This window comes from Grus americana, chromosome 9, assembly GCF_028858705.1.
Source record: "Grus americana isolate bGruAme1 chromosome 9, bGruAme1.mat, whole genome shotgun sequence".
In the NCBI taxonomy this organism is placed as follows: Eukaryota; Metazoa; Chordata; class Aves; order Gruiformes; family Gruidae; genus Grus; species Grus americana.
The window spans coordinates 9,183,773-9,206,694 of NC_072860.1; the positions used below are offsets into that span (position 1 = coordinate 9,183,773).

Sequence of the window (22,922 nt, forward strand, 5' to 3'; positions counted from 1 at the left end):
AGCAGAGAGGAAGCTTGCTTAACACTTGAGGGGGGAGAGGGTGGAAACAAGGGAACTCGTGGTCATGTCTGCTTTTTTAAAGTTTTATTGCTCTTGCTAACTCCAGGCAAGTTATTATTCAAAAATCACAACTCAGAGCCCCAGATGATTAGACTTAAAGTAATGGATTTGGGGTTTTATTGTCTGGTTCCCTGGTTATCATCTGAGGCATGCAAAAGCCATGGGCTATCTTTCTTTTGACTGAAGAACAAGCAGCTTTTCTCTCTTGCCTTGTTCTTTTCTTTTAGCGGCCTTGAATCCTTCTGGAGCTCTTTGAAAACCAGCCAGCAGAAGATTATTAGCTGATGCTAATGGGGAATCAGAAGTGTGAATGGTGTCTTGGCAACAAGTGAGGAGCAGGAGATGAGGATCTCAGTGCCTCAAGGTACCTACTAAAACAGCGGGAGTTGGTAACATGGGTCCTGCTTACGGGTGCTTGTGGATCACACGGGCTGAGTCCTGCACGCCTCCGGTCACGGACAAGTTTCCCATATTAAAAATCCTGGTACGGAGGAGTTTGCTTCTTGCTTGGTTTCTCTTGCACTGTAATGGACTCTTGGGAAGCCTTTACCCTTCATCTTTCGAAAGGCAGTAATGTGTAGCTCATGCAGACGTAAGGCATCCTCATTTGCTTTTTACTTATGTTTAGTGCATGTCAATTGTTTCCACTTTATTGTTATAACAATAGAAATCCAATATATTTTGTCTGTAATTTGTTAATGAGATCCTGCATTTTTGCCATCTGTTTTTAAAGCCAGATTAAAACCTCTCCTAAGTTTAATTCAACAGAAACACTACTAAAGTTCTGCATTACCTACCTGTAAGTGGCTGCATTATATTCCCTTATTAATTAAAACAATGACATCCAGTATTTGGAGTGTGTTACCTGCCCAGCGTAGCCTCTTGCTTGCCTTGGTGTCATGGCAATCTCATCTCCGTGGCAGCATTGGTTTCTGAGCATCGCTCGTAGCCATGGCAACGTGGGGTGACAGGGCGGTCCGAGCTGCCCGCGGTCGGGATGTGGCAGCTCACTCCTGCTGTAGTGGTTACTGTTAAGGGCGCTAGTCTAGCACGTGGGTTTTTCCATGTGATAATGAACCCGCTTGGTTGAAACTTGACCGGTTCTGAAGTGAGGGTTGAAGAAGAGAAGAGAAATGAAATGAAACGGCTAATAAATTAGGGGGCAAAGCCTAGGCTCTCTTTACTCATAAGACTTCTAAAATCTTTAATTTAGCAAATTGGCTGCTTTCCTGAGGTGAATTACAGAGGGGAGCTGGGCAATTTATTTGAAGTGCCTGAGCACTGGATACCTGAATCAATGTCTGGATCTTTTATTCCTTTTGAGACTTGATTAGATCCTGAAACCAGTCATAAGGGCAAAGGGGGGGGGGGGAACCCCAAAAACCCCCAAATGCCAAAAAACCTAAAAGGACAACTCAGTGTTTTGGTGATGACCTATGTTTTCCCCCTCTGAGCTTTCCAACGATGAGATAGGACCCTTTACAACTTTCCTCTGTACGAGGTATTGAAGCCTGTAGTGGTTTGCTGGGTACCGAAGCGAGGGTCCGGGTGGGCTGTGTTTGAGAGGGAGGTGATGGCAGGGTTACACGAGGGATCAGCACACATTAAACCGTGAGACCTGGAGGTGCTACAGCAACTTCTGCAAGGGGACAGATTTGTAGTACCACAAATATGGTGTTCTGGGGCACTACGAAGTGGGGACCAACCCTCGTTGCTATTGATGTCGATGGGACACGGGGTGTGAGGCTGGCGACTTACAGAGCCGGGTTAGTGGGAAGCTTATTTAGAAAAGGATTTTGGTATTAAGCCCAAAGGGCAGAGTATGATTCACCTTATAGAAAAACAAACAAGCGCAGCGACTTTAGTGGGAAACGACCCCTGCGAGGATTTGCTGTGTCTGACGGAAATGAGCAGTTCACAGGCTGAGCCTGTGCTCGTTGACTGGCTGGAACAGAGCAGACACTTTCTTTCCTTGAAATCAAGTGTAGTGGGAGTCTGTGAGAGTGCACAGGGGCTGTGAGCTCCCTACCAGGAGCTTTCAGGATGCAGTAAGGTCCATCAGCCCGGCCCTGTGCCCAGAGGGAGCAGCGGGGGGTCACAGCAGAGGCGATGCCGAAGGCAATCGGCCTCTCATCCACCGTTAAATCTGCTGCTTCTCTGGCAAACGAGCTCCCGATCCAGTAGCGTGCTTATCAAGCTCAACAGTCAGCAACAACAAAAGCCTGACCCCTGCAGCATTTCTAGAAACTGTGATTCCAAAAAACGGTGTGGCCTCCTCAGTGGTTTCCAATCTGTGCCCTGCCCTGACTGATTTGGCAGCTGCTTTTATCCTTCTCGTAACTGGAAGAGATTAATTTTGTTTTAGTCGCTCCCACATCACGCAGGAGACCAGAATAAGGTTGTTCTGCACTCGCTGCCTCAAACTTGCAGCCTGGCACAGCTCATCACCCAGTTTCCTGGTGATTTTTGAGCTGCCTACTCTTTAGTTATCTTCTGCTGTGGTCTTCAGAGAATCAGCTTGCTATTTAAAAAAGGACTTTATAACAGACCAAAACATTGATGGGAATTTGTTTTGTTTTATCTCGTTAGTTCTTGGGTTTAGGAAACAATAATGACGTATTTTAGACGTGTCGGCTGGTTCAGCAGCAAATCATAAAGCTTAATCGTCAAGACTCCTTAATCCCAGATAACTGTGTTTTTTGAGTTTTTTTGGTTTTTTGCTTATGCTGCTAGCTAATCCTAATGCTGAGATTATTATACCCACAGCAATTAAATCTGCATGCAGTTTTTCATTTTGATCTGTTGTTTACAAGCACAAATCATTTTGGATGAACATTTTGTAGGTCTGGGCTCTAATCCAAGTAAGATACACCAGGCACAAGGACTTGGGCAGGGAACCTTCCAGAATAGATGCACCCACATCTGCTCAAGAATGAGCAACTTTTTAAAAAAAAAAAAAAAAAAGGTCCAGCTAAGCCATGGCTGACCATTTAGGAAAAGGAGGAGAGTTAGCAGCACAGGGCGCGCAGGCTGGAGGCATTCCTGGAATGCGCCTTGCACCAGCCCCAGCGCCACGCCGGCGAGAGGCGAGGGGCTGAGCTGCAACCCCAGGGAGATGCGGCAGGGAGAGTTTATCTTTTGGGAGAAGGAAGGAACCGTTTCTGGCAGCTTTTTCTTGGAGGGAGATATTGGGAAACCACTCGGAGCTCTGCAGAGCTGTCCCAGCGGAGTGCGATTCGCAAATGTATGGGGTGTGATTGCTCTTTCAGGGTTCAGAAAAATGCAAGGTATCTCGCTAAAGACACAGTCCGGCCCCGGCAAAAACACAGCACTGTGGTTCGATATGACGTGGCAAGCATGTTTATAAACAGAAACGTCAGAGAAAAGCAACAGGGGACATGGACAAATACCGTGGATGTGTGGTGCTGAGTAACGCGTGCATGTGGGTATTTTTCATTGTCTTTTATGTAGATTTTCCTTAAAGTATTTTTCCTATCTCCCCCCCCATAGCCAAGCAGGTGGGTTTCAGAAGGAGATGCTTTGGCACCCTGGTTTGTGAAGGATGTTGATGGTTAAAATGAGATAACATGGGAGAAATCAAAGGAGAGGGACGAGAGCCCTGGATGGAGAAGGTGGCGGGAGCTTTACCTCAGGAGGAGGTAAACCCTGACATGTAGGTAAGGACTACAGGAGTTCCGCTTTCCAAAGCAACAGCTTCTGGTGTGCATTTTCCATTCGCAGTTGAAGGATTTGATACGAGAGTAGCCTGGGTCCTCTCGCCTGCGTGATGCACAGAGCACGGAGCTGAGCCCCTGGGGCAGAGGGAGCCAGCAATGTTACGTGGAGGCAGCAAACCTCTCCCGGTGGCTGGCTGAGCTGGACTGGATGGCTTGGCGGGGTGGAGGTCGGGACCATGCTGAGGAAGAGTCAGAGAGACGGGGACACGGATGGGTCACGTGGAAGAGAAGTTATGTGGTAGGGAAAGGGAGCGGGCGGGTGGGAAACACGCTGAGTAAATGGTTTGTGTGCGTCCCCCGCCGTGACGGGTGTAGGCAGGGTCGCTGGGGTCGAGCGAGCAAGTGACGGGTAAGAAAACCAACCCGAGCATTCCACCCGCCATGTCCATCTGCAAATGGGTAGCAGTGTGTTAAACAGCCACCGTTCTTCAGGATCCTCGCCTGTAGCGCAACCGCAGCAAAGGGAGCGGAGACCCCGCTGTGCCGAGCCCTTTCATCTGCCCGAGCACTATTGCTCTTCCCTACGTGGGTGGTTTACGTGAACAACCCTCGCACGCCGTGAGCTATATTTACAAATAATACGGCAGTTGCGTTGCTTTCAGGAACTCCTTCAGCACTTCAGTTGAAGAATTGATTAGTACTCCGCTCATGTGTGAACATTCAAATGCTTGTGAAAGAGTCGGGAAATTTTGTGAATACGGCTACACCAAAATTCTTTAGTTATGTGACTCAAAGGAGTATTAATTCATCCTATGTGTCTAGATTTTATTTTGTTTTTCAATTTTCCATCTGGAACAGCAATAATTTTTCCCCAAACACGCTGCATTTCCAGAGCCAGTTAGGAAAGCGCAGGATCTCCTGCATCCGTGCAGAATTCCCCGCTTCCTGTCGCTTCCTAGATGCGAGTGAAACACCAGCCTCATAGGAGGAGCAGAAAGACCACACAAGACCACACGTTGTTTACTTTGGGCTGATTATTCACGTTATGAGCAGCCAAGAGAGGAGACTGTTTTCCCCTAAGTTCTAAAAGCATAATTCCATCAAACCAATGGTTGCCTTTGCTCTAAGAAAATACGTTCAAGAAGGCATGAAGTCTCCCCACTGAGATATAAATGCTTGCACTTGAAAAATACATCCCCTCCGGTTTCTTTTAGCATTTGCAAGTAAGCTGCCCCTACTTAAAGTAGGTATTTACATGTTACTAAGTTTCTTTTCTTTTGTATCACTTTTTAAAAATTAATTTGGGAAGTTAATTTTGGTTTCTTTGGTCAGCCTTATTGTTGCAGTGCCGAAGCGTGCTCGCTCTCCCCTCTTTCTGTTCAGCACGCAGCACGGGGAGAGTTCTCCATGGGATGGCGTGGCTGTGGACCCTGTGGGCAACACGGCAGTGGTTCCCAGAGGGCTGCACGCTTTCTGTCTGTTCAGTTGGATGCCATGAGCACCCACGGGTGCACCTAATCTGCAGGGTGCCAGCTGGCTGCGCTGATGAGGGAAATGTCAGGAGGGCTTCTCCTGCTGGGCTTCTCCTTGGGCTTTTCCAGGTCTCTTGGAGCTCTTTTGACATTTTGTTCATGCAGGAGGTACAGGAGGGTGTGGGGGCCTGTTACATCAGTCAGGGTCCTGGTAATGGAAGATTACATCATTTCAGCTCCATCAGCTGTCCACAAGAGGTTGGATTACGAGTGCTTACATTAAGTGAAATAAATGAAGATTTTCTATCAGTTGAGAAGGAAGAAACCCTGTTCTGTTAACGCTGGCACAACCCTACGTTGGTACAACCCATTCTCTGCGTTATGCATGTAGGGGACTTGCCCTCTGCACGCTCACATCCGTATACCGAAACACAGAAATGCAGGAACAGATCTCAGCTCGTTTTCAGGAATCATCTTAAATTCTCGTGTCCAGGCGCTAATGGGGAAATCCAGACCTTACAGGAACCAAAGGCAAACTGCAGATGGGTTCATCATTTGAGGCTGGGAGTTCGGCCTCGGGTTTCAGAAATCCCAGCTTTGTGCTTTCCCCCCCTTTGCCATGCAGATGCCCTCCCTTCGGAGAGGATGCACGTGCTCTCGCTGCCTCTTTTGTGTGCTTTCCGTCCTCTTTGCTGTACACCTGAGATTCATCCAATTGATGCTATTTACACCCCAGATTGCTATTTTGTGCTTTGTGTTGTGTTTTCCAAAGCAGACTTTTGGAATAAGAATAGAAATAGCTGATCTGAGTATTTTATGCTCTAAAAGTGAGTACAGTCAACAGATGCCAAGATGTAATAAATCAAACTGAAGTGCTGTCTTGGTTGCTTCAGCTGGAAAGGGGACTGCTGTAGAAAAAGGCAGTGATGAAATCTAAACTGTATTTGCAATCCTGTGAAGATTCAGGTCAACGGGGTTGAGAGCCGAAATTAATGGAGTGTGATATTTGCTGCAACAGCTACAGTAAATGTGGGGCTTTCACAACAAAAACTCAAAGGGAGGGTTACAAACGCACATGATGCTGAGTGCCTGATGTTCCACAAAAACCCGAGGGCCTTGAACATCACAGGGAGAGAGTTCAACATCTGGTATCCATGTGAAAGTGAAAAATCCTGTATGTGCTGAAGGTCACAGTGACCTGGGATGCTACGCCGACATGGCTGTGAAACAGCATGCGCTGCTTTATGCTTTGCAAACAAATTTTCCAGGACTGGAAAAAATAATAATGAAGAGAAATGTGGCTTGTTCCTCCAAGGCCTTGCAAGTGCTCTCACTTCAGCTGGACTGGATGTGTGCCACTGAGAAAGCACTAGCTGTCCCTTTCATCTCTGCTGTACACCAATTTCTGGGAGAGCAGAGCGAACTTACCTCTGTGTGTCTTCGCTCCTCGGGAGAGATGGAAGATCACCGTGACGCTTGTGTTGTATTCTTTGTTGTACGCTGTCGCGAGTTCCTAAAGGGGTAGAATTGCTTTTATGATAAGTGTCATGATGGTCTCCCTCCCTTTTTAAATCTCTTTTGGACACTCTGTATTCAACCCTGTCCTCAAGAGCAGTGTTAATTGAGATTAATATGAAATGCCCGTTATATACCTACTTTGACCTCAAGGCAGAAAACTCGGCACAGTCCATGCGGGCAGCCAGACTGGTACCTTGCTCTGTATTAGCGGCTGTGTTCTTCACACGCACCAAAATCCCGCTGGATTCAGTGGGAGCTCTGGGCACGTACCTGAGGCAGAACTCGCTCACCTAAACACTGGGGTCTTTACCATTTCTTGAGGTATGAAAATGAAAAGGGCAATGTTGCAGTTTAGCAAGGCTAAGCAACAGCTGTTTCCTTGGCTTCAGGGTCTGTGGTTTCCCCAGTGGTTAAATTTTTGTCTGTTTGTTTTTCTTCTCAAATTCTTCCAAGTGTGGTGGACTTTGAGAACCGTAACACTTCTGTGCCGGTGCGGGGGAAGTCACTGGGTGTGCGAACCCTGCCCCCTCCATTTCATGAGACAGCATCCTGCTCCCCTCTCCTTCTTGGTTTCCAAATATTATTTTCAAAAAAGCCCAAAACAAAATGACCAAACCGTGCTGGGCTTCCACGTAGCCAGCAGAACCCGGGAAGCAGAAAGAGAGTAACTAAGGGGGGCATGAGCCTGAATGAGTGGCAGTAGGTAGTGGGTAGCTGCTCCTTGGGGAGAAGGCAGCAGAGTCCCAACAAAATGTTTCCTGACGCGAGGGAATGAAAGCATGCTTTTGTATTTGAGCTTCAGTTCCGGGTTACTGGACAGCCGGACGTTTATCAATGTCTCTATAAGCTTTCTGCTTTACGTTGTGCAAGCATCTCCTAACTTTTCCCAAAGATCTTTAATTTCTGATCTGTACTCAGGTGAGAGTTCGAGTCAAGCACTTGAATGTTTTTAGTGTTTTTCTCCCCTTTATTTCTTATGCTTCTCAATTACTGGCATATGCTGAATTTCTCAAATCATGAAGAATCTTAAAATGAGCAAAAAAAAAAAAAAAACCAACTGAGGACAGATCTTCATTCTGTGTGCAGAGGAATTTTTCAAAACCCCTCTAAATATTCATTCATGTCCCTTCACCTACAATGTGTTTGTCAGAAGCCTTCTCTAATGTCAATCAAAGTGCTGATTCTGAGCTGATGAGAGTCAGAATCAGTTTGGAGAGAGGACGAATGATCCTTCATAAGGCCCCTTTCCGTACTTGGAAGAGTGAGCACTGTCTGTTCACCGAAGAAACAGAGATGTGTGTTTGGATTTATCAGTGAATTTCTTCTAAATACTTCTAATCAAATTTAGAGGTTTTTGATTTATTTTTAATGGCATCCAAAATTTGGTATGTTGCTACCTGTTTTAAATCCCAAATAGAAGTAACTATGTCGAATGCAGTTGATCGCATACGGTGCAACTGAACCTAGTGTTTGACACTGAGAGCAAAGAAAGCTTTTATTTTGGTTTTGAAGGTAGTGCATCCAACAGATCATTCTGTTTGGAGGAAAAAAAAAAAAGAAAAAGAAATGAAAAAACATTTTCAAATCAAACATACCTACATCCTCCGTGCAACATCAAAGGAAAAAGGTGAGGTAATATGAAGTATAAGTTTCATTTTATTGTATAGAAATATATATTGATAAAATAACTTTGTAACATGTCTCAGCTACAGGGAAGAGAATTGAGGATGTGATGACTTCGGACTTTTTAAATGTAATTTCTTGTTATTGCTATCATGAGAGTTACCTGTTTCCGCTCTATTTGTTTCCAGTCACTCATAGCTTTCTGCAACTCAGTTTAGGAGTTGAAACAAAATGCCTATCCCAAAACCCCAAGACTCCCACGATACCTGCCTTACAGTAAATGCTAAATGCAGGGTAAACTGTTATTACAGATATCAGTGAGATTTTCTGTTGCTTGTCAGCTCTCAGGATCGGAAACTAATTTGCCTCACAGGTCTTTGTTGTGTGCTCGGGGGGCAGTTGCAATACTCTGGACGTGACTGCTGGGAAATCTCTTGCCACTGCTAGAGTTGAGATCGCTAGGGCACCTCGGCTGTGAGGTCCTTCTGAACCCCATATTTCCCACTGTTCATAGACAGTTTTTGCTGCTTTGGGTGCAGGGAATACCTGAGAAATGAGAAGTTTGATGAGATGGGGATCTGCTACGAAAGTTAAATGAAATTAGAATTAAAGCAAACTAAACGCTGAAGTTGGAAAGAAGGCCGTTGCATGCATCTTCTACACTTACCTGTGCATGCTTTCACTAGTGAAGATTGTAAGGCAGAGCTGAGCATTATATTAAGTTTTTCACAGTTAATAACTAGGCAGAGTGTTATTTCCATTTGGTATCCAGATGGTAACATGATATATTGTGGATGACACCGAGAAAATTGCCACCTTCCTCTAGAAATTGCTTGCGTGAAGTATATTAAAAATGTCATCTACTTCTGCAGTATGAAAAATAAAGAAGAATGATGGAAAATGACACTGAACCTAGAGCTGTGTGAGAATTGCTCTGATGCCAGCCCAGCCATGTGGTAATGCTGTTGTGCTTGCGAACACAACGGTTATTACCTTTTCAGGTAGCGATCTGCAAGTGCATTACCATGCTGTACCCTCACAGCATGTGTAATTTGTAGGTATTATTAAATTCATTTTACAAGTGAGTGAACTGAGGCATAGAAGTGTTAAAAGTGTATAGTAAAGCTCATAAATTTCATATTGTAAGTAGGCTTGTTAGCAAGGAGGCGCATGGCTTGTGTCGGGCTGGTGCTCATTCTCTACTCTGGGAATGCTTGCATGACTCGCTTGCTGCTTTTGCATTCGCTCTTGTATTCCACCACACCCACAAGCTTCACTGAAAATTGAGTAGCACAGCACTTGAAGGAAGCAGGTGCTGCTCCTGAGCTGACACGTGCTTTTGGTGAGGCACTGCCATTAACTTTAAGGGGCTTTGACTTCAAGGAGCTTTGGAGCAGGTCCTCTGTGAGGCTTGTGCTTTGCAGTGGGACCAAAAGTCAGCACGTGCATCCCAGCGTGGCAGGTCTTTAAACACAAGACCACGTCATGGGCACAAACATCCCTTTCATTGTGTCTTCTTTTACGGTGTCAAACCCAGCTCTCGATCTCTAGTTTTACTTTGATTGAAATCATATATGTGAGTGAAAAATATTGCTCAACTTTGCTGTCCATTTTCAACTGCAGTGTCGGAAGATCTAAGTCATCACTAAGTCAGTATTTGCATGGCAAAACTCTCTCTCCTTTTTCTCCCTAGTGGTAAATCCCTAGCTGTTACTTCTGTTAGAGGTCCACCTGCAGGAAGAAAAAACCCCAACCCCTCAGTCCTTTCTATTTCTCTTTTCTTTCAATTTTTTTTTCTGATTTTCAGATGATTACTTCCAAAAATGCACATGCTCAGATACTGTTTAAAGTCATACTGTTAGCATATGTTTACCAAACAGGCTCAGCTTCCCGTAGGAGCTAGCCCTTTAACAGTTGTGTCTTGTATCTTTAGTCTTATTAACTCACTAAGTGGAAAAAGAAAGATAAATGCAGCATCAGACCACGGATTATGCCCGTAATGAAGGGTTAGGCATATATTTTCCATGGCAGCCTGCAGAGAGTCATCTGAGTCTCTAAGGATGTTTCATGTTGTCTTCATAATGGATTCTGTCTTTGTTCAGTTTTCTGACTGTCCTCAAATTTTTATTTGGAGAAAGAGTTCACATTATACTATCCCTTAAGCCATGTTGTGAAGGATTCCTGCCCCATGGGATGCCTCAAGCCTCAACTTTTGCATCCTTTGGTGACGGAGGTTGCTGCCACAGAAGGCTCTCTAGGAGACAGGGACCTTGAGAAAAAAAATCTGGCATCGGCAGCTACATTGTGACCTTTTCATTGCTGGAGTGCCTGGCTGTTCCTCCGCTTTGTTAGTCTGAATGTTTTCAAAAAAGAGGGATCTGGAAGGTGGGAGCAACAGCATGAGGATTATTCTTAAATGCGATAGCCTAGGTTGGGAGTGATGCGATGGTGAAGAGGAACATGTGAGAGGCAATTGCTGAAAATATAAGAAGAGACCTGTCAGTGAAATTTCAGCGGAAATTTTGTGAAGTTTGAGGAAAAAAAAAACCCACCTGATCTGATAGGAAGAAAGGAACCTCAAACAAGAAATAGCTAGTAACCTTAACTCCAAAGAGTTACTTCAAATTAAGCAAGTCTTTTTGCCATGATCAACAGTTTTACATTATGCAATGCATAATGTAATTTGCAACAAAAGTAATTTTGAAACACAAAATTTAAAGGCTCCAATTTTCAATTTTCTAGGTCTTGTTTTTAGACAAAAATACAGTTTCTACAGGGTACATCTTGAGAAAGCTGACATGGCACCAGTATGCAAGTGGCATATGTTTTTCAGGTGGTTGTTCCCCAGTGTCTTCCTATCCCTCCTCTTCATGTCTGTAGAAGGCTCAGGGATTCCTTCCAGGCCTTTTTAAAATTAAACTGTTTTTCAGAATCATGGGCTAACAGATGGAGAAGAGTTGTTATCATCAGCTAGCCAAAGTAAATATAGTTGCAAGGAGTTTTCAGCAATAACTATGCATAATTATGCAATTCGGTCTTCTTTTAGTTGAACTTTGGGGGGCTGCATAAATCTATGGGTGTACCTGACCAGTCTTCATGTGCTCTTGCTGGGTGCTGCAGTTGATCTTGGTAACTTTGTACAGAGCTTCACCTACATGAAAAATATGAGGCTTTGGAGCAAATAAGAGACCCTATGCAGACCTGCGGGCACCTGCAGAAGAGCCAGTCTGCCTCTGCTCTGCTGGCTCACTGGTGGGACCTGTGGGGTGCCCCAGGTTGGTAAAACGTGACACATTGTCTTTAATTATTCAAATTCCAAATTTCTGGAGCTGAATGGGGGAGCTGAGAAAGCTGTGAAATAAAAGGTCCCCAAAGTTAGCTAGAAAATCCAGAGACTTGCTCTGGGTTATGCATTAGCCTACCAGTTAATATGCTCTTGCTGCCTGCTCAGTAATTTGTCGGGAACAAGGAAGAAGAATCCAGACTTGGCAAGCTGGTGCTGCAGACAGATTTTGTCAGATGAAATCCCAGTAGACATTAGTCCAACATCAACAGCTCCTGAGCTATCACATGGGAATGCGCAGGGAGATAAAACGAACATCCTGAAGGGTGGATCCTCTATTTTAAGGGGCAGAGAAGGGAATCTGGCTAATGTAATTTTTTTTTTTTTTCCTTTGTGGAGTCGTTCAGAAGAATGATGGAAAATGCTGATTCCAAACACAGATACAATTCTGTCTTTTCTTGAAATCTTCACTTCATTTAAAATTGCTTAACTCCTCTCTCTTGCGTTCTCCTACATGTGAAGAGAGGTTAATCCTATCTGCCTTTACCTCAGAGGGATTGTAAGGGCAGAGTTTGGAAAAGAATTTGCCATCTATGCAAAGAATCCACAAGTGACTGCAGGGAAAAAAACCCCAGACCTACCGCTGGGAAACTCTAGCACCAGTTGACTACTTTCTGGAAGTGGAGTGTCCTGTTACATAAACATCCTTGAAGCTTTGCAGAAGGGGTGACATTCACATCACATATGTGGGCCCTGACTAATTGGGCTTTGTGTGTGAAGAACAGGGATGGAGAGGATAAGGAAGTGAAATCCCCAAGGTGCAAGCTGGGCCTCCTTCTTCCCATGGCCTGTACTGTTGCTTACGTGTTGAAAAGGGGTCTCGGAGCCTCCTGTACCACTGAGCTGATGACTGGGAACTCTGGGGGCCCCGCAACCCACTCTACATCCTAACCCTGCCCTCCCCAGCGGGCTGGGAGGTGTCCTGCGCAGCCCAGCAGCCAGCTGCAACAGCCTCCAGCAGTCACTCCGAGAGCATCCTCTGCCCAGAAGTTGTTAGCGTCTCTTCATACTAAAATCTGCACTAACTCAGTGGTCCCGGGCTACGTATAAACAGCATGCAGACCATGTAACTCTTGGCTGCTTCTAAAACGGTGGCAGAAGGGGGCTGCTAACTTCAGGAGCTCCAAGTTGCCTCCTGGAGGAGCCTGTACCTTTCCACTGATTATGTGGGGAACCAAAATCCCGTAGTTGCTGTTTTGATGGCCGAAGTTAGGTGGCACCAGCACCCCTCCCTCCAAAACTCACTTGAGACCCAGGGCCCAGTTCTCCAGAGCCCCACACCTTGTGGCAAAGTGGAGCTGCAGCATGAGTTGAAAGTCACTTTTGTAAAGCTTTCTTACTAGTCCCAGGCAAAGAAAATAACCTCTTTCCTCCTCCATCTCTTCAGGGAAAATTATGTATAGCAGGCATGTAAATAACTTGATAGTGTCTACCATAAAATTCACATGTATATTTTTCTATATTTTATGACGGACACAGAATAATGGTTTGCAGGTTTTCCATGCTGCACAGCAGCTCTGAGGGTAACAGGTCAGATTTAGCAATTGGGATGCCAGTGAAAGGAACAAATTCACAAGCTGAAAGAGCCAGTGCTGAACTGGTTAGGAAAGAGTAAAATCTGAATTCCCAACTCTTTTTCTTTTCACAGCTGTTAAGAGTTCAGTGGGTTGAACTGCAATCCTTCAAGTTCATCTGTTGACTCCAACACAAAACTATTATAAACTGTGCCTCTAAAACACGTGATGAAACATTTCGTGAGAGCTATTTATTCCAACTGCAGCAGAGGAAAGTTTTCAGAACACCCGATATTTGGTAGAGGAAAGGTCTCTTGAGCTTTGCAAAAGGAGGAATTATTTGCATACCGACGTAAGTTGCTTTTTGATTATTTTTTTTTTCCTGTACCACTGAATAAAATAATACTTCTAACTTTCCCTCCCCTATGGAAACGTGGTCAGGTAGCACAGAACTGTGTTTAAGTGCCTAGCTGAGTATTTCTATATAGTTTTCTTTCTTTAGTCGTGTGGATTGGGGATTTTATAATTCAGCATAGAACTCGACATGATTTAATATTGTCTTTTCTTTCCTCTGATGTTTTCTGTCTCTGAATAACAGTTCATTCATTTCCAATATTAATGCAGAAATAAGTATGATAGACTGCAAGCTTTGATCAAGTGTGTCCTGCAAGCTTACAAATTACAAGTAACAAGGAATAGTTGGGGGGTATCTTTTTTTCAGATGTTTCTTTTACATCTTTGATCTGACATTTGATCTTACGTATACATACACATTCTCCTCCAGGCTTTAACTGCGGTAAAACACTTTCCGTGCTGAAAATGGACCATGCAAACATCACCCTAACCATGCTCGATGCTGAATCCCGCAACACGGAGAAGAACAACAGCAACGAGTATTTTTACATTCTGATCGTCATGTCTTTCTACGGGATCTTCCTGATAGGGATAATGCTGGGCTACATGAAATCCAAAAGAAAAGAGAAGAAGTCCAATTTGCTTCTGCTCTACAAAGATGAGGAGAGAGAATGGGGGGAAGCTGTGAAGCCTCTACCAACCATATCGGGGCTGAAATCTGTCCAGATCCCCATGATGCTGAACATGCTGCAGGAGAGCATGGTGCCGTCCCTGTCCTGCGCCATCTGCTCGATGGAAGGCAGCAGTGTGAGCTCCGAATCCTCCTCCCCAGACGTGCACTTCACCATCCAGGAGGAAGTGCTGGACGCCGAACTGGGGGAAGTGTCAGAAACGCTCCTCAACGAGAGCAGCGAGGGATCTGCGGAAAACATCCACAAGAACTCCTAGCACTTGCAGGGCTCCCTTGATCAGCTGCCAAAGCGTGAGTGGAGCTCCCACTAGGAACTCGTGGTTCTACTTTCCTGCTCTCCAAAGGACTCTCAACAGGTATCTGTGCCCCTGGGCCGTGGCGTTCCGGAGAGCTGGCGGGACAAGGAAGCAGTGGTACCCAACACCAAAGTGTAACTTGCACATAATTGGGATGCTTAATTTTAACTTTGCCATTATTATTTCTTACCGTAAGAGCTAAGAACAAGGAGAATATATATATTTTTTATTTTTTTTTCTAATGAGGTAACTATTACTGGCATGTCTCTGCATATTTCAGAATTCTGCAAATATCTGGGAAATGTTTGGGGAATTTACCCTAACTGGTTGCCTGGCTGTTAAAGACGATGGGTAATGCTCATTCGTGTAAAACTGTGAGAGAAGAGAAGAACTTTTACTCTTTTTTTTTTTTTTTTTTTAATAACAATCCACAGCCAACGGCAGATTTGCTCAATGAGGCCTCAGAGCTGAAAATTTGTTGATGCTGTAGTTGGAGTTGCAGCATGGCTGAAGCCTGACTTCAGGCACAGAAAGAATGAAAGAAAAAGGAAAAAAAAAAAAAAAAAGGCACCGAATTTCTAAGAGGTTTGTAAAGCCCAGTTTCAGATCCATGCCACTACATCTATCTTTCCTGAGGTTATACCTGTACTGGCTGGGACAGGTTCACTAACTTCTGCTGCAATCCAGCCTTTGACTGAGTTACTAGTAGGAAAAGTGGGTTTGGTTTTTGCTTTTGTATTTTTTAAAGACATGTAGATTTGATCACTAAAGACAAAGATCTGCAAGTTAAAAAAGAAAAAAAAGACATTAAAAGATTTTTGTTACAAGGTGTAAGACGTAGAAAGGCTTGAACAAATGCTGCTCTGTTACACCCCCTTGAAAAACAGGTGGAATTCAGAATAGAATTTAACCTAGCAAGGGTGAAATCCTGGCCCCACTGAAGTCATCAGCTGAGTCCTCCTGACTTCAGGGGACGTGCGCAAGATTTTGTGCTTCTCTGTTGGAGTTAAATTCTCCATTTGAGGTCAGTAAAACTGTACCCATTTACATCATTAGAGAATCTGGCCTTTCTGCTCTATTTAAGCCAGTGTAGATAAACATTGCATTACATCCTTTTTTTTTTTTTTTAATCAGCTCGCATGTGACACATGCATTTCTATAAAGTCATTAGTAACTAGTTTTTACAACCACCACAAACTTCCCCCCTTAATTTAATGGTACTGTGATTTTTTTTTTGCAAATGCTCAAGAAATTAGTTACTAGATTATTGCACTGTTAAAAGAAGTAATGTTAATATTGTAGCAATGTATGATTATTTCAATCATACCTTATATTTTATAATAACTTATTACAATGTTTGGATTAGTTCTGAACCATGAGGGCTAAAAAGCCTGAATCTAAAGCATTGCACAGCAAAACGTTTGCAAAATGTCTCCACATATTTCCTGCGCTAAAATAGCTCTGTGATTTATCCACTGGCATTAGAGCTTGAGAGACAGCTTGAAAAACATGAACGCTGAAGAGCAGAAACGAGCCGAGGCAAGAGTCTGCTGTACTTCTGCCACTGAGAAGGGAGAAGTCTGGGTTTGGCTCGGAGGGTTGGTACGATGCGATGCAGCCCGCAGAGGTATCGCTGTCTCTCTCTAAACACGGCAGAACAAAGGCTCCGTTGTGCTCAGAAAGGGCCTGATTCAGTTCAGACTGAAGGCAGTGGGAGTTTTTCCATCGACTTCAGTGAACTTTGGATCAGACCATATAAAGCTTTTTGGTAGATTTACTCCAAAAGGGGCTGTTTTAAGTTTGAAAGAAGCCAAATTAAGTTTGGCACTTTGCCTGGAATCACTTGAATCCTGAAACTTTCCAAATGAGACTGACATGCGCGAGTTGTCACATTTTCCATTGCTTTCTCCTTCATCCTTTTGGTATAAATGTATTTGTATCTGTTAAAAACTGATGTATATAATTCCTAACATTGAGTTGTATATAATTGTCTCATGTATTTAAAGTTTATTGTTTCTACTGGCACTAATTTTTATTTAAATAAAGAAACACTTTTCCTGGAAAAGTTTCCACGTTTGTTCACTACATCAAATAGATTTCCACTAATGGCACTGGTGCAAAATTTCTACAGGATCCTTTTCTTAGCCTCTTTTCAAAAAGGTTCCTTGTGTTTGACAGTACCGCAGCATTGCAGGCTGACCGCAGGGCTGAGCCAGGCGCTCCGGGTCTGCCTTGGGTCCAAACTGGCTCTTCGTGGCACTGGGCAACTTCCTCGCGCCGAGCTCCTGCCCACCTGCAGGCAGGGATGCAGGGACACCCAGAGTCCTCCTGCAAAGAGCTGGGGGTGCTGGCGAGCCGTTGAAGAGGCTGGCGAAGCCGACAAGCTGCTACAAAAACATTTTTGTCATTTATTCAGCCTCTCGAAAAGTCTGCATTTTGAGTTTTGGCTTTAAATTTGCCTTGTGGCAAGTTGAGTGGGCTACGGTTGAGGTTACGGGTGAGTATCTGACACAGGTCTCTGTTCCTGCTGGATTTCCAGTACTTGGCCATGGCACGTAGCTGGCTTCATCACAAGCTTTGACCCTGGGTTTCATTGCTGCTCTGTAATTTCCAGCATTAGGGATAGGGGAGGTTTTGGGATTCTGGTTCCCAATGCAGGGCAGAAGTGTTGAGAGGCAAAGTAGCACTTCCATATCTCCTTCAAGCTGTGACAGTACGTACAGGGTCACAGGCACTGGCTGAGACCTGCTTGCATGGGGTAATTTCAGGTTGTTTCAAAAATCAGGTTGCTGTAAAGTTATATCTGCTCGCTTTCCCACAAAACCTGTTCCCCTGTGCTCCTCTCTCTTCACTCACTCCCTGTTAAATAATTCTGGGGCCTGTTCACAAGCTCCTGTGGACCTAAAGCTACCCATCAGCAAGACTGCGTTTCCCTCCGGCAATGTAATCTCCCGGGACACCCACAGTGTCCTGGAATAGCGGGTCAGTAATGTTGCATCTTCCACATTTACCCATGCCGCTGTCTCAGTGCTTCACTGTTTCCATTGCCACAATCATGAATCAAGAGACTTCTGACAGCACTGGTGATAAGGAGGAAAAACAGAACAAAATGTAAATTACAGCTCTGCTTTGTGGATCAAAAAGCTAGCTTATTCCAGCAGTTTCTTGCATTAAATTGAGCTGTTATAAAGGGAAACTCTGTGTGCTTTGGGGTCTATTTACACTAAACTGAGCTAGTAAGCACGAAAACGTGGCCACCTTCTTGCAGACTGTCATGGAGCCATCCTTGGCCCATGGGGTTTGAGAAAGTATGTGTGACAGTTATGTATTTGTCTTTGTCCAAATTAGTATTTTGATGGCACCAGGGGGAAAAAAAAAAAAAAAAAGCAAGAATATATTTTTAGCTATAGAAGTTAATTGGGTTTGCAAATGAATGCAACGATGCTTTGAAGACAGCCCGGTGACCCAAGACTACCAGGTAGCTATTGTTCCAAAATAGAAGCAGCATTGTTAACCTTGAAAAGCTACAGATAGAAGGAAGAAAATTGCCTCCATCAAGCTTATTTCAAAATCCTTTTGACTACTAAGGAAAAAAAGGTAATTTTTTTTTTTATTATTTTTTATTTTCCCAAAATGACAGACATTTCCAGTGTGCTTCAGTAACTGAGTTAAATCAGATTCACAGCTAATAGATCTTGGCTTGAGGGCAATGATAATTGATCGTAATTTGACTGAAAGGAGATGGTTTTATTTTTACAAATGCATTCTTTCTTAACAGAACACAGCGATTAGGCTCCCGTTTCTTGGCAGTGCTATACCTCATACCTTTGCTGGAATAGTTAATGCATATCATCTTTGACAGAACAGGAAAAGATGGCCTCACACGGCATGTGGATGGGGTCTGGCTCCAGGATCTACTGTAAATATAAGTGCCAATTCTGAAGATTATCAGGTTGGGATCAGTGATAGTAGCCGGCCGACAGACAATCCTAAATCCTACCAGTGGATCGCATACTGACGCACCTGTGAGGTCACTCATTCAACAGACTGAACCTGCTGAATAACTGAAGTGGAAATGCAGAACTCATCTCTTCCCCAGGCACAGGCTCTCCCAGGACTGCCGTGCTCTGGACCAGGGAAAGAGTTAACCAGGGAGGGAAGGTTAAGGAATATGAGAGAATCTTCTTTCCCAGGTCACAGATGGTGGTAAGTAAGGCCAGGAGCCTCGCGTGTTACAAATTGCAAAACTTCTCTCCCACCTTGGCCCTCTCACAGTGGCTTCCCCTGGATCTTTCTCCTTCTCAGACATGCGCCCACACCTACCCAAATAATCAAATTAATTCTCACAGGGTTGGAAAGGAAGGAAATGGATAAACTATAACAAGTAATTTCTATTTCTAAGTCCTCAGTGCATGATGTTGGACAAGGATAGATGTACTGCTCGAGGACGAGGAGAACACAGGTCCCCAACACAGACTATCAGGCACTCATCACAGCCATTTCAACCAAGAGAAGATTAAAACACCTGCCTTTAATTTTAATCTAAACATTTCAAGACCTTGAAAAGACGGGAGTCCCTGCCACGTGCTTGACAAACATTCTCAGAGCTGCTCAAAGTGGGGTGCAGTACAGCGTAGCTGGTTGCGCCAGATGCAGTTGTGCCAAAGCTGGACTGTCTTCTTCTGTGGTTGTTGACCTACCATGCTTGCGTAATAATCTTTTTGGACCTTGTTATTCTAGTGGGAAGATTATTTCTCTCTGAGTTCATAGTTGCATTTTAGATTTAAAATATGAGGTTGGATCTAAGAGGCATAAAAATTAGTAAAATTGTTTAGGCTATTGGTTTTTAAGCACTGATCATATTTGCCTCTGTGTATTTGGTTGATTTGCTTTTGTATTCTTTCCATTTTCACACGCCTCTGCAGTTCCTACTGCATACAGCCAAAAATAGCTGCAAGATGAGCTGCTGCCTTAGAGTATTGACACTTCTGTATCCATGTCAACTGGGGAAGAAAATGGAAAATAATACAAAATCAATGAGCACCAGAGTTTTTCAAAGCTTAATTTTGGTTTAGTTTGGGTTTGGGTAGGGTTCCAGTTTATATTAGGCCAGGTTAGACTGAGGTTTTTGCCATCCGAGTAAGTGACTAAAAGAAGGTTAATAAAGGCTATTGAATGGTGCATTACAGGCTGTGTTCCCACTTGTCTCCCTGGGTAATCTGTTTAACTGTCCTGTACTTCACTCGATTATCAGATGATGTTACTTATATTCCTGTCTGTGAGAATATGATGTGTTCTGATAGACATGAAATGCTTGTGATTCTCAGATGAAAGATATGGTATAAATACAAAGCATCTGCCCACCTAGGTAACAACAAGGTTTTTGACCCCCTTAGTACTATTAGATGCCAGAGTAGCCACCGGCAACAAATGACAACTACTAGCATGTGTGACTACCTGGAAGAGCGCAGCTCACCCCTCTGGACCTCCTCAGGTCGGCAGAAGCCACGTAACAGGGCCTTTTCGCTCGGTTGGCAGAAGAGAGGAGGTGCTGGCGAGCAGGGCGGTAGCCCTGGGATGTGGGAGACTAAATTCAGTTCCCTCTTCTGCTCCAGGTTCACTGGAAAATTACTTGCTTTGGCTAAGACTCTCATTTATAAACTGTAAAGAAGAACACATCTTGGCTGCCTAAGGCTGATGTGAGAATAACTACGCTGAGAACGTCCGGGTGCTGAGCTCTGGTGGAAAGTGAGAAAAGACAGATGAATTGTCACTCTTTGTACTTGGAGAATGAACCACAAAATTAAAGAACTTCCTCCGGTGTGAACTCCAGCTGTTTAGCCGGGGCCAGCACGTGATGCCTCCATCCTCTGTAGCTTACCTATGAACGCTGGGACTGGAGCCTGCCGTGGTGCTGGTCCTCAGCCTAGCCCTCCCTGGGACAGCTGCGTCTCATCCCAGCAAGGAAAATGTTAGCTGAACAGTGCAGGCAAGAGGATGTGAGACACAATGTTCACAAGAGATTTTGAATTCCGTTCTAGAGAATACACAAAAGACCAGTCTTTCCTTCTCTTCAGGAGGAAATGTAAACCGTGCACCTCTAAGGATGTATATCCCTCCTCTCTCTTCAGAACACAATAAACTGATCAAGTAAGGTTTCCTGTAAGAGAGGAGAGAGGAAGAGAAAAATTGCTGCTGCTACTATTTTTTAATAATAGGTATGGAGCTATGTAGTAGCAGAGAGAGTACCCTTGAACGTTACACAGACAAGCCCCAGTGGTGCCTATTTCAAGGCCTTAATAGAGCATCATCTCATCATTTTCCTGACAAATACACGATGCTGCAAAATGACCCATTGCTATTGCCGATCCTGTCAGCAACAGCAGGCTAATGAGCGTCAGTAATTGCTTTCCAGCGCGCTAGCACTGTGCTTCTGCTGCACCGGGAAGCAGGGAACGCTTGACACTTGCAGAAGCATGGAGCGGTGCTGGGACTGCTGAAAGCCCAAGCACCACTGGGACATTTCTCCAGATGTGACTTTCCACACACAACGCTGCAGGAGAGCACTGTAGAAAGTCTGGGGTTACGCGTGCATCCTGTTCATATATGTTAGTTATGATCAGTTGCGCAGGATTTTACACCAAAGGACGCTGGTAATGACCTTCATATTGCTGTTGACTTTGGTTAGAGGGGTGAGCGTTGTCTAAGAAATGACAGTGAGGCACGGAGGTGATGTGATGGTAGCACCTACCCATATTCACCAAGGAACTGCTTGTTGCGCCTTCACCAAAGGAAAAAGCAGCAACAGCTCTGTCACATTCTCTCACAAGGGGTCTAGCTGTTTAGTGTTAAGCATAATTAACTTAAGTCATATCTAATTAGCTGCTCTTTGGCCAGGATGTGTATCTCACATTCTCACTATAAGTTTTTATTCTTGTCTATTCATGAAGAATGAAACACCAGATGAAAAGGATCACGCAGCTCGCCTCTGCAGGGGAGGTGCCAATGGCTGCTGACAGAGCTCCCCCGCATCGGAGGGGGGGGCATCGTGCTGCAAGGGCGAGCAAAAATGCTGCCTTAGGGCTGGCTGCTCACGGATTTTACTGCTTCAGGTGAGCTATAGGGACTGTACTTAGTGTTTGGGTGGATATTTACATTTTTAGTTATGCTTTACTGTTATAATAAAACTCATGAAGGACATTCAAAATACCACAGGATTCTTTGTCAGTGAAAAGAATTTTTTCCACAGTTTCTTTTCCGTGACCTTTAGTTTGTCTTGTGAAGTACTATCTTCAGGAATGACAAGAACATTATATTCATATGGAAAGAAGAGAACACAACATTCATATGGAATAGGCAGAGCTTTGGGATTAAAAGTGTCCCGTATAGGAATATTTGTGAGATACATGTGTGCCAGGGAAGGATTGCAGACCCAGGAGTTTAGAATAAAAGTACTGGACTCTTTGAGTCCTTGTATTTATGATGTCTAGACAGACAGTGAATTTTCCCTCATTTTTCTGTTGAGAGCTGTGCCAGTTTGAACTGGGAGAGTCCAATAAATGGACTTCTATCTCTATGCATGTTCCTGATGTGCCTAGTTTTCCTCCCTCATTACCATTTTTCTACAGGACTGCAGCCCACGGAATTTAGTTTTTCAGGCGTCTCCTTATCTTCTTTTTCTTTTCTGCATGGAAGACATAGCTTAGGGCACTTAAGTCAGGTTGAACATGATTTTTTCTATTCCTTAGTAGTTCCTAATGCTGACTGCTACCGTCACTTTTGAGTAGCGCAGTATGTGCTTTCCTAACAGCTATACTCAATTCACGCAGTGACATATGGTTAACATCAATTTTATAGGGACCCGGAAGCCCAAGGGATTGTGTTAATTTTTCCTGTTATAAAGTGGGGCATAGAATTTGCTACTTCTACTGTGGGCCACCAGTTCAAATGCAAAGCCAGGACAGGACTAGCCAAGCTTGGTGTGGGGATTTGATGGCTTTTGTGACACTGGTGCTGTGAGACCGGTACCCTCAGCACACTGAAAGAAAGTAGTTAGAAGACATTTTATGCTTCAGTCTGCAAAAGCAGCAGCACGCCTGTAAACTGGGAGACTTGAGTTAGCTAGGGAAATCTCTGGCTGGTGGGGAACCCGTGGAGCCTCCCCACTGACCTCCAAGCAGGTCTAGGGGGGAGCAGGGATGAGCACTGACTCCCCCCAGCTGGTATCTGCTCACCAAAGCGCAATCCCAGCTGGCACCACACACAAAAGGCTCCTGGGCCATCAGGATGGAAGGTATGGGGGGGTGGGTCACCAGTCCCTTTCTTAGCTGACCCTGGTTTTGGAGGGGTGGACCTTCTCACAAATGTTACAGGC

The 22,922-nt window shown here is 44.4% G+C and overlaps 1 protein-coding gene across 1 annotated transcript; it reads left to right on the plus strand.

Annotated features, from left to right (window-relative positions):
* The first annotated feature begins 13,478 nt into the window (after window positions 1-13,478).
* Window positions 13,479-16,606, plus strand: KCNE4 (potassium voltage-gated channel subfamily E regulatory subunit 4). Its single transcript, XM_054835338.1, has 2 exons — window positions 13,479-13,559; window positions 13,992-16,606. Exon 2 carries the CDS (start codon window positions 14,027-14,029, stop codon window positions 14,507-14,509), a length of 483 nt encoding a protein of 160 aa, XP_054691313.1. The 5' UTR covers window positions 13,479-13,559; window positions 13,992-14,026; the 3' UTR covers window positions 14,510-16,606.
* Window positions 16,607-22,922: the final 6,316 nt, after the last annotated feature.

Bases quoted from the DNA above. Each gene is read 5' to 3' on its own strand.
- KCNE4 (XM_054835338.1), top strand. From the start codon at position 14,027: ATGGACCATGCAAACATCACCCTAACCATGCTCGATGCTGAATCCCGC.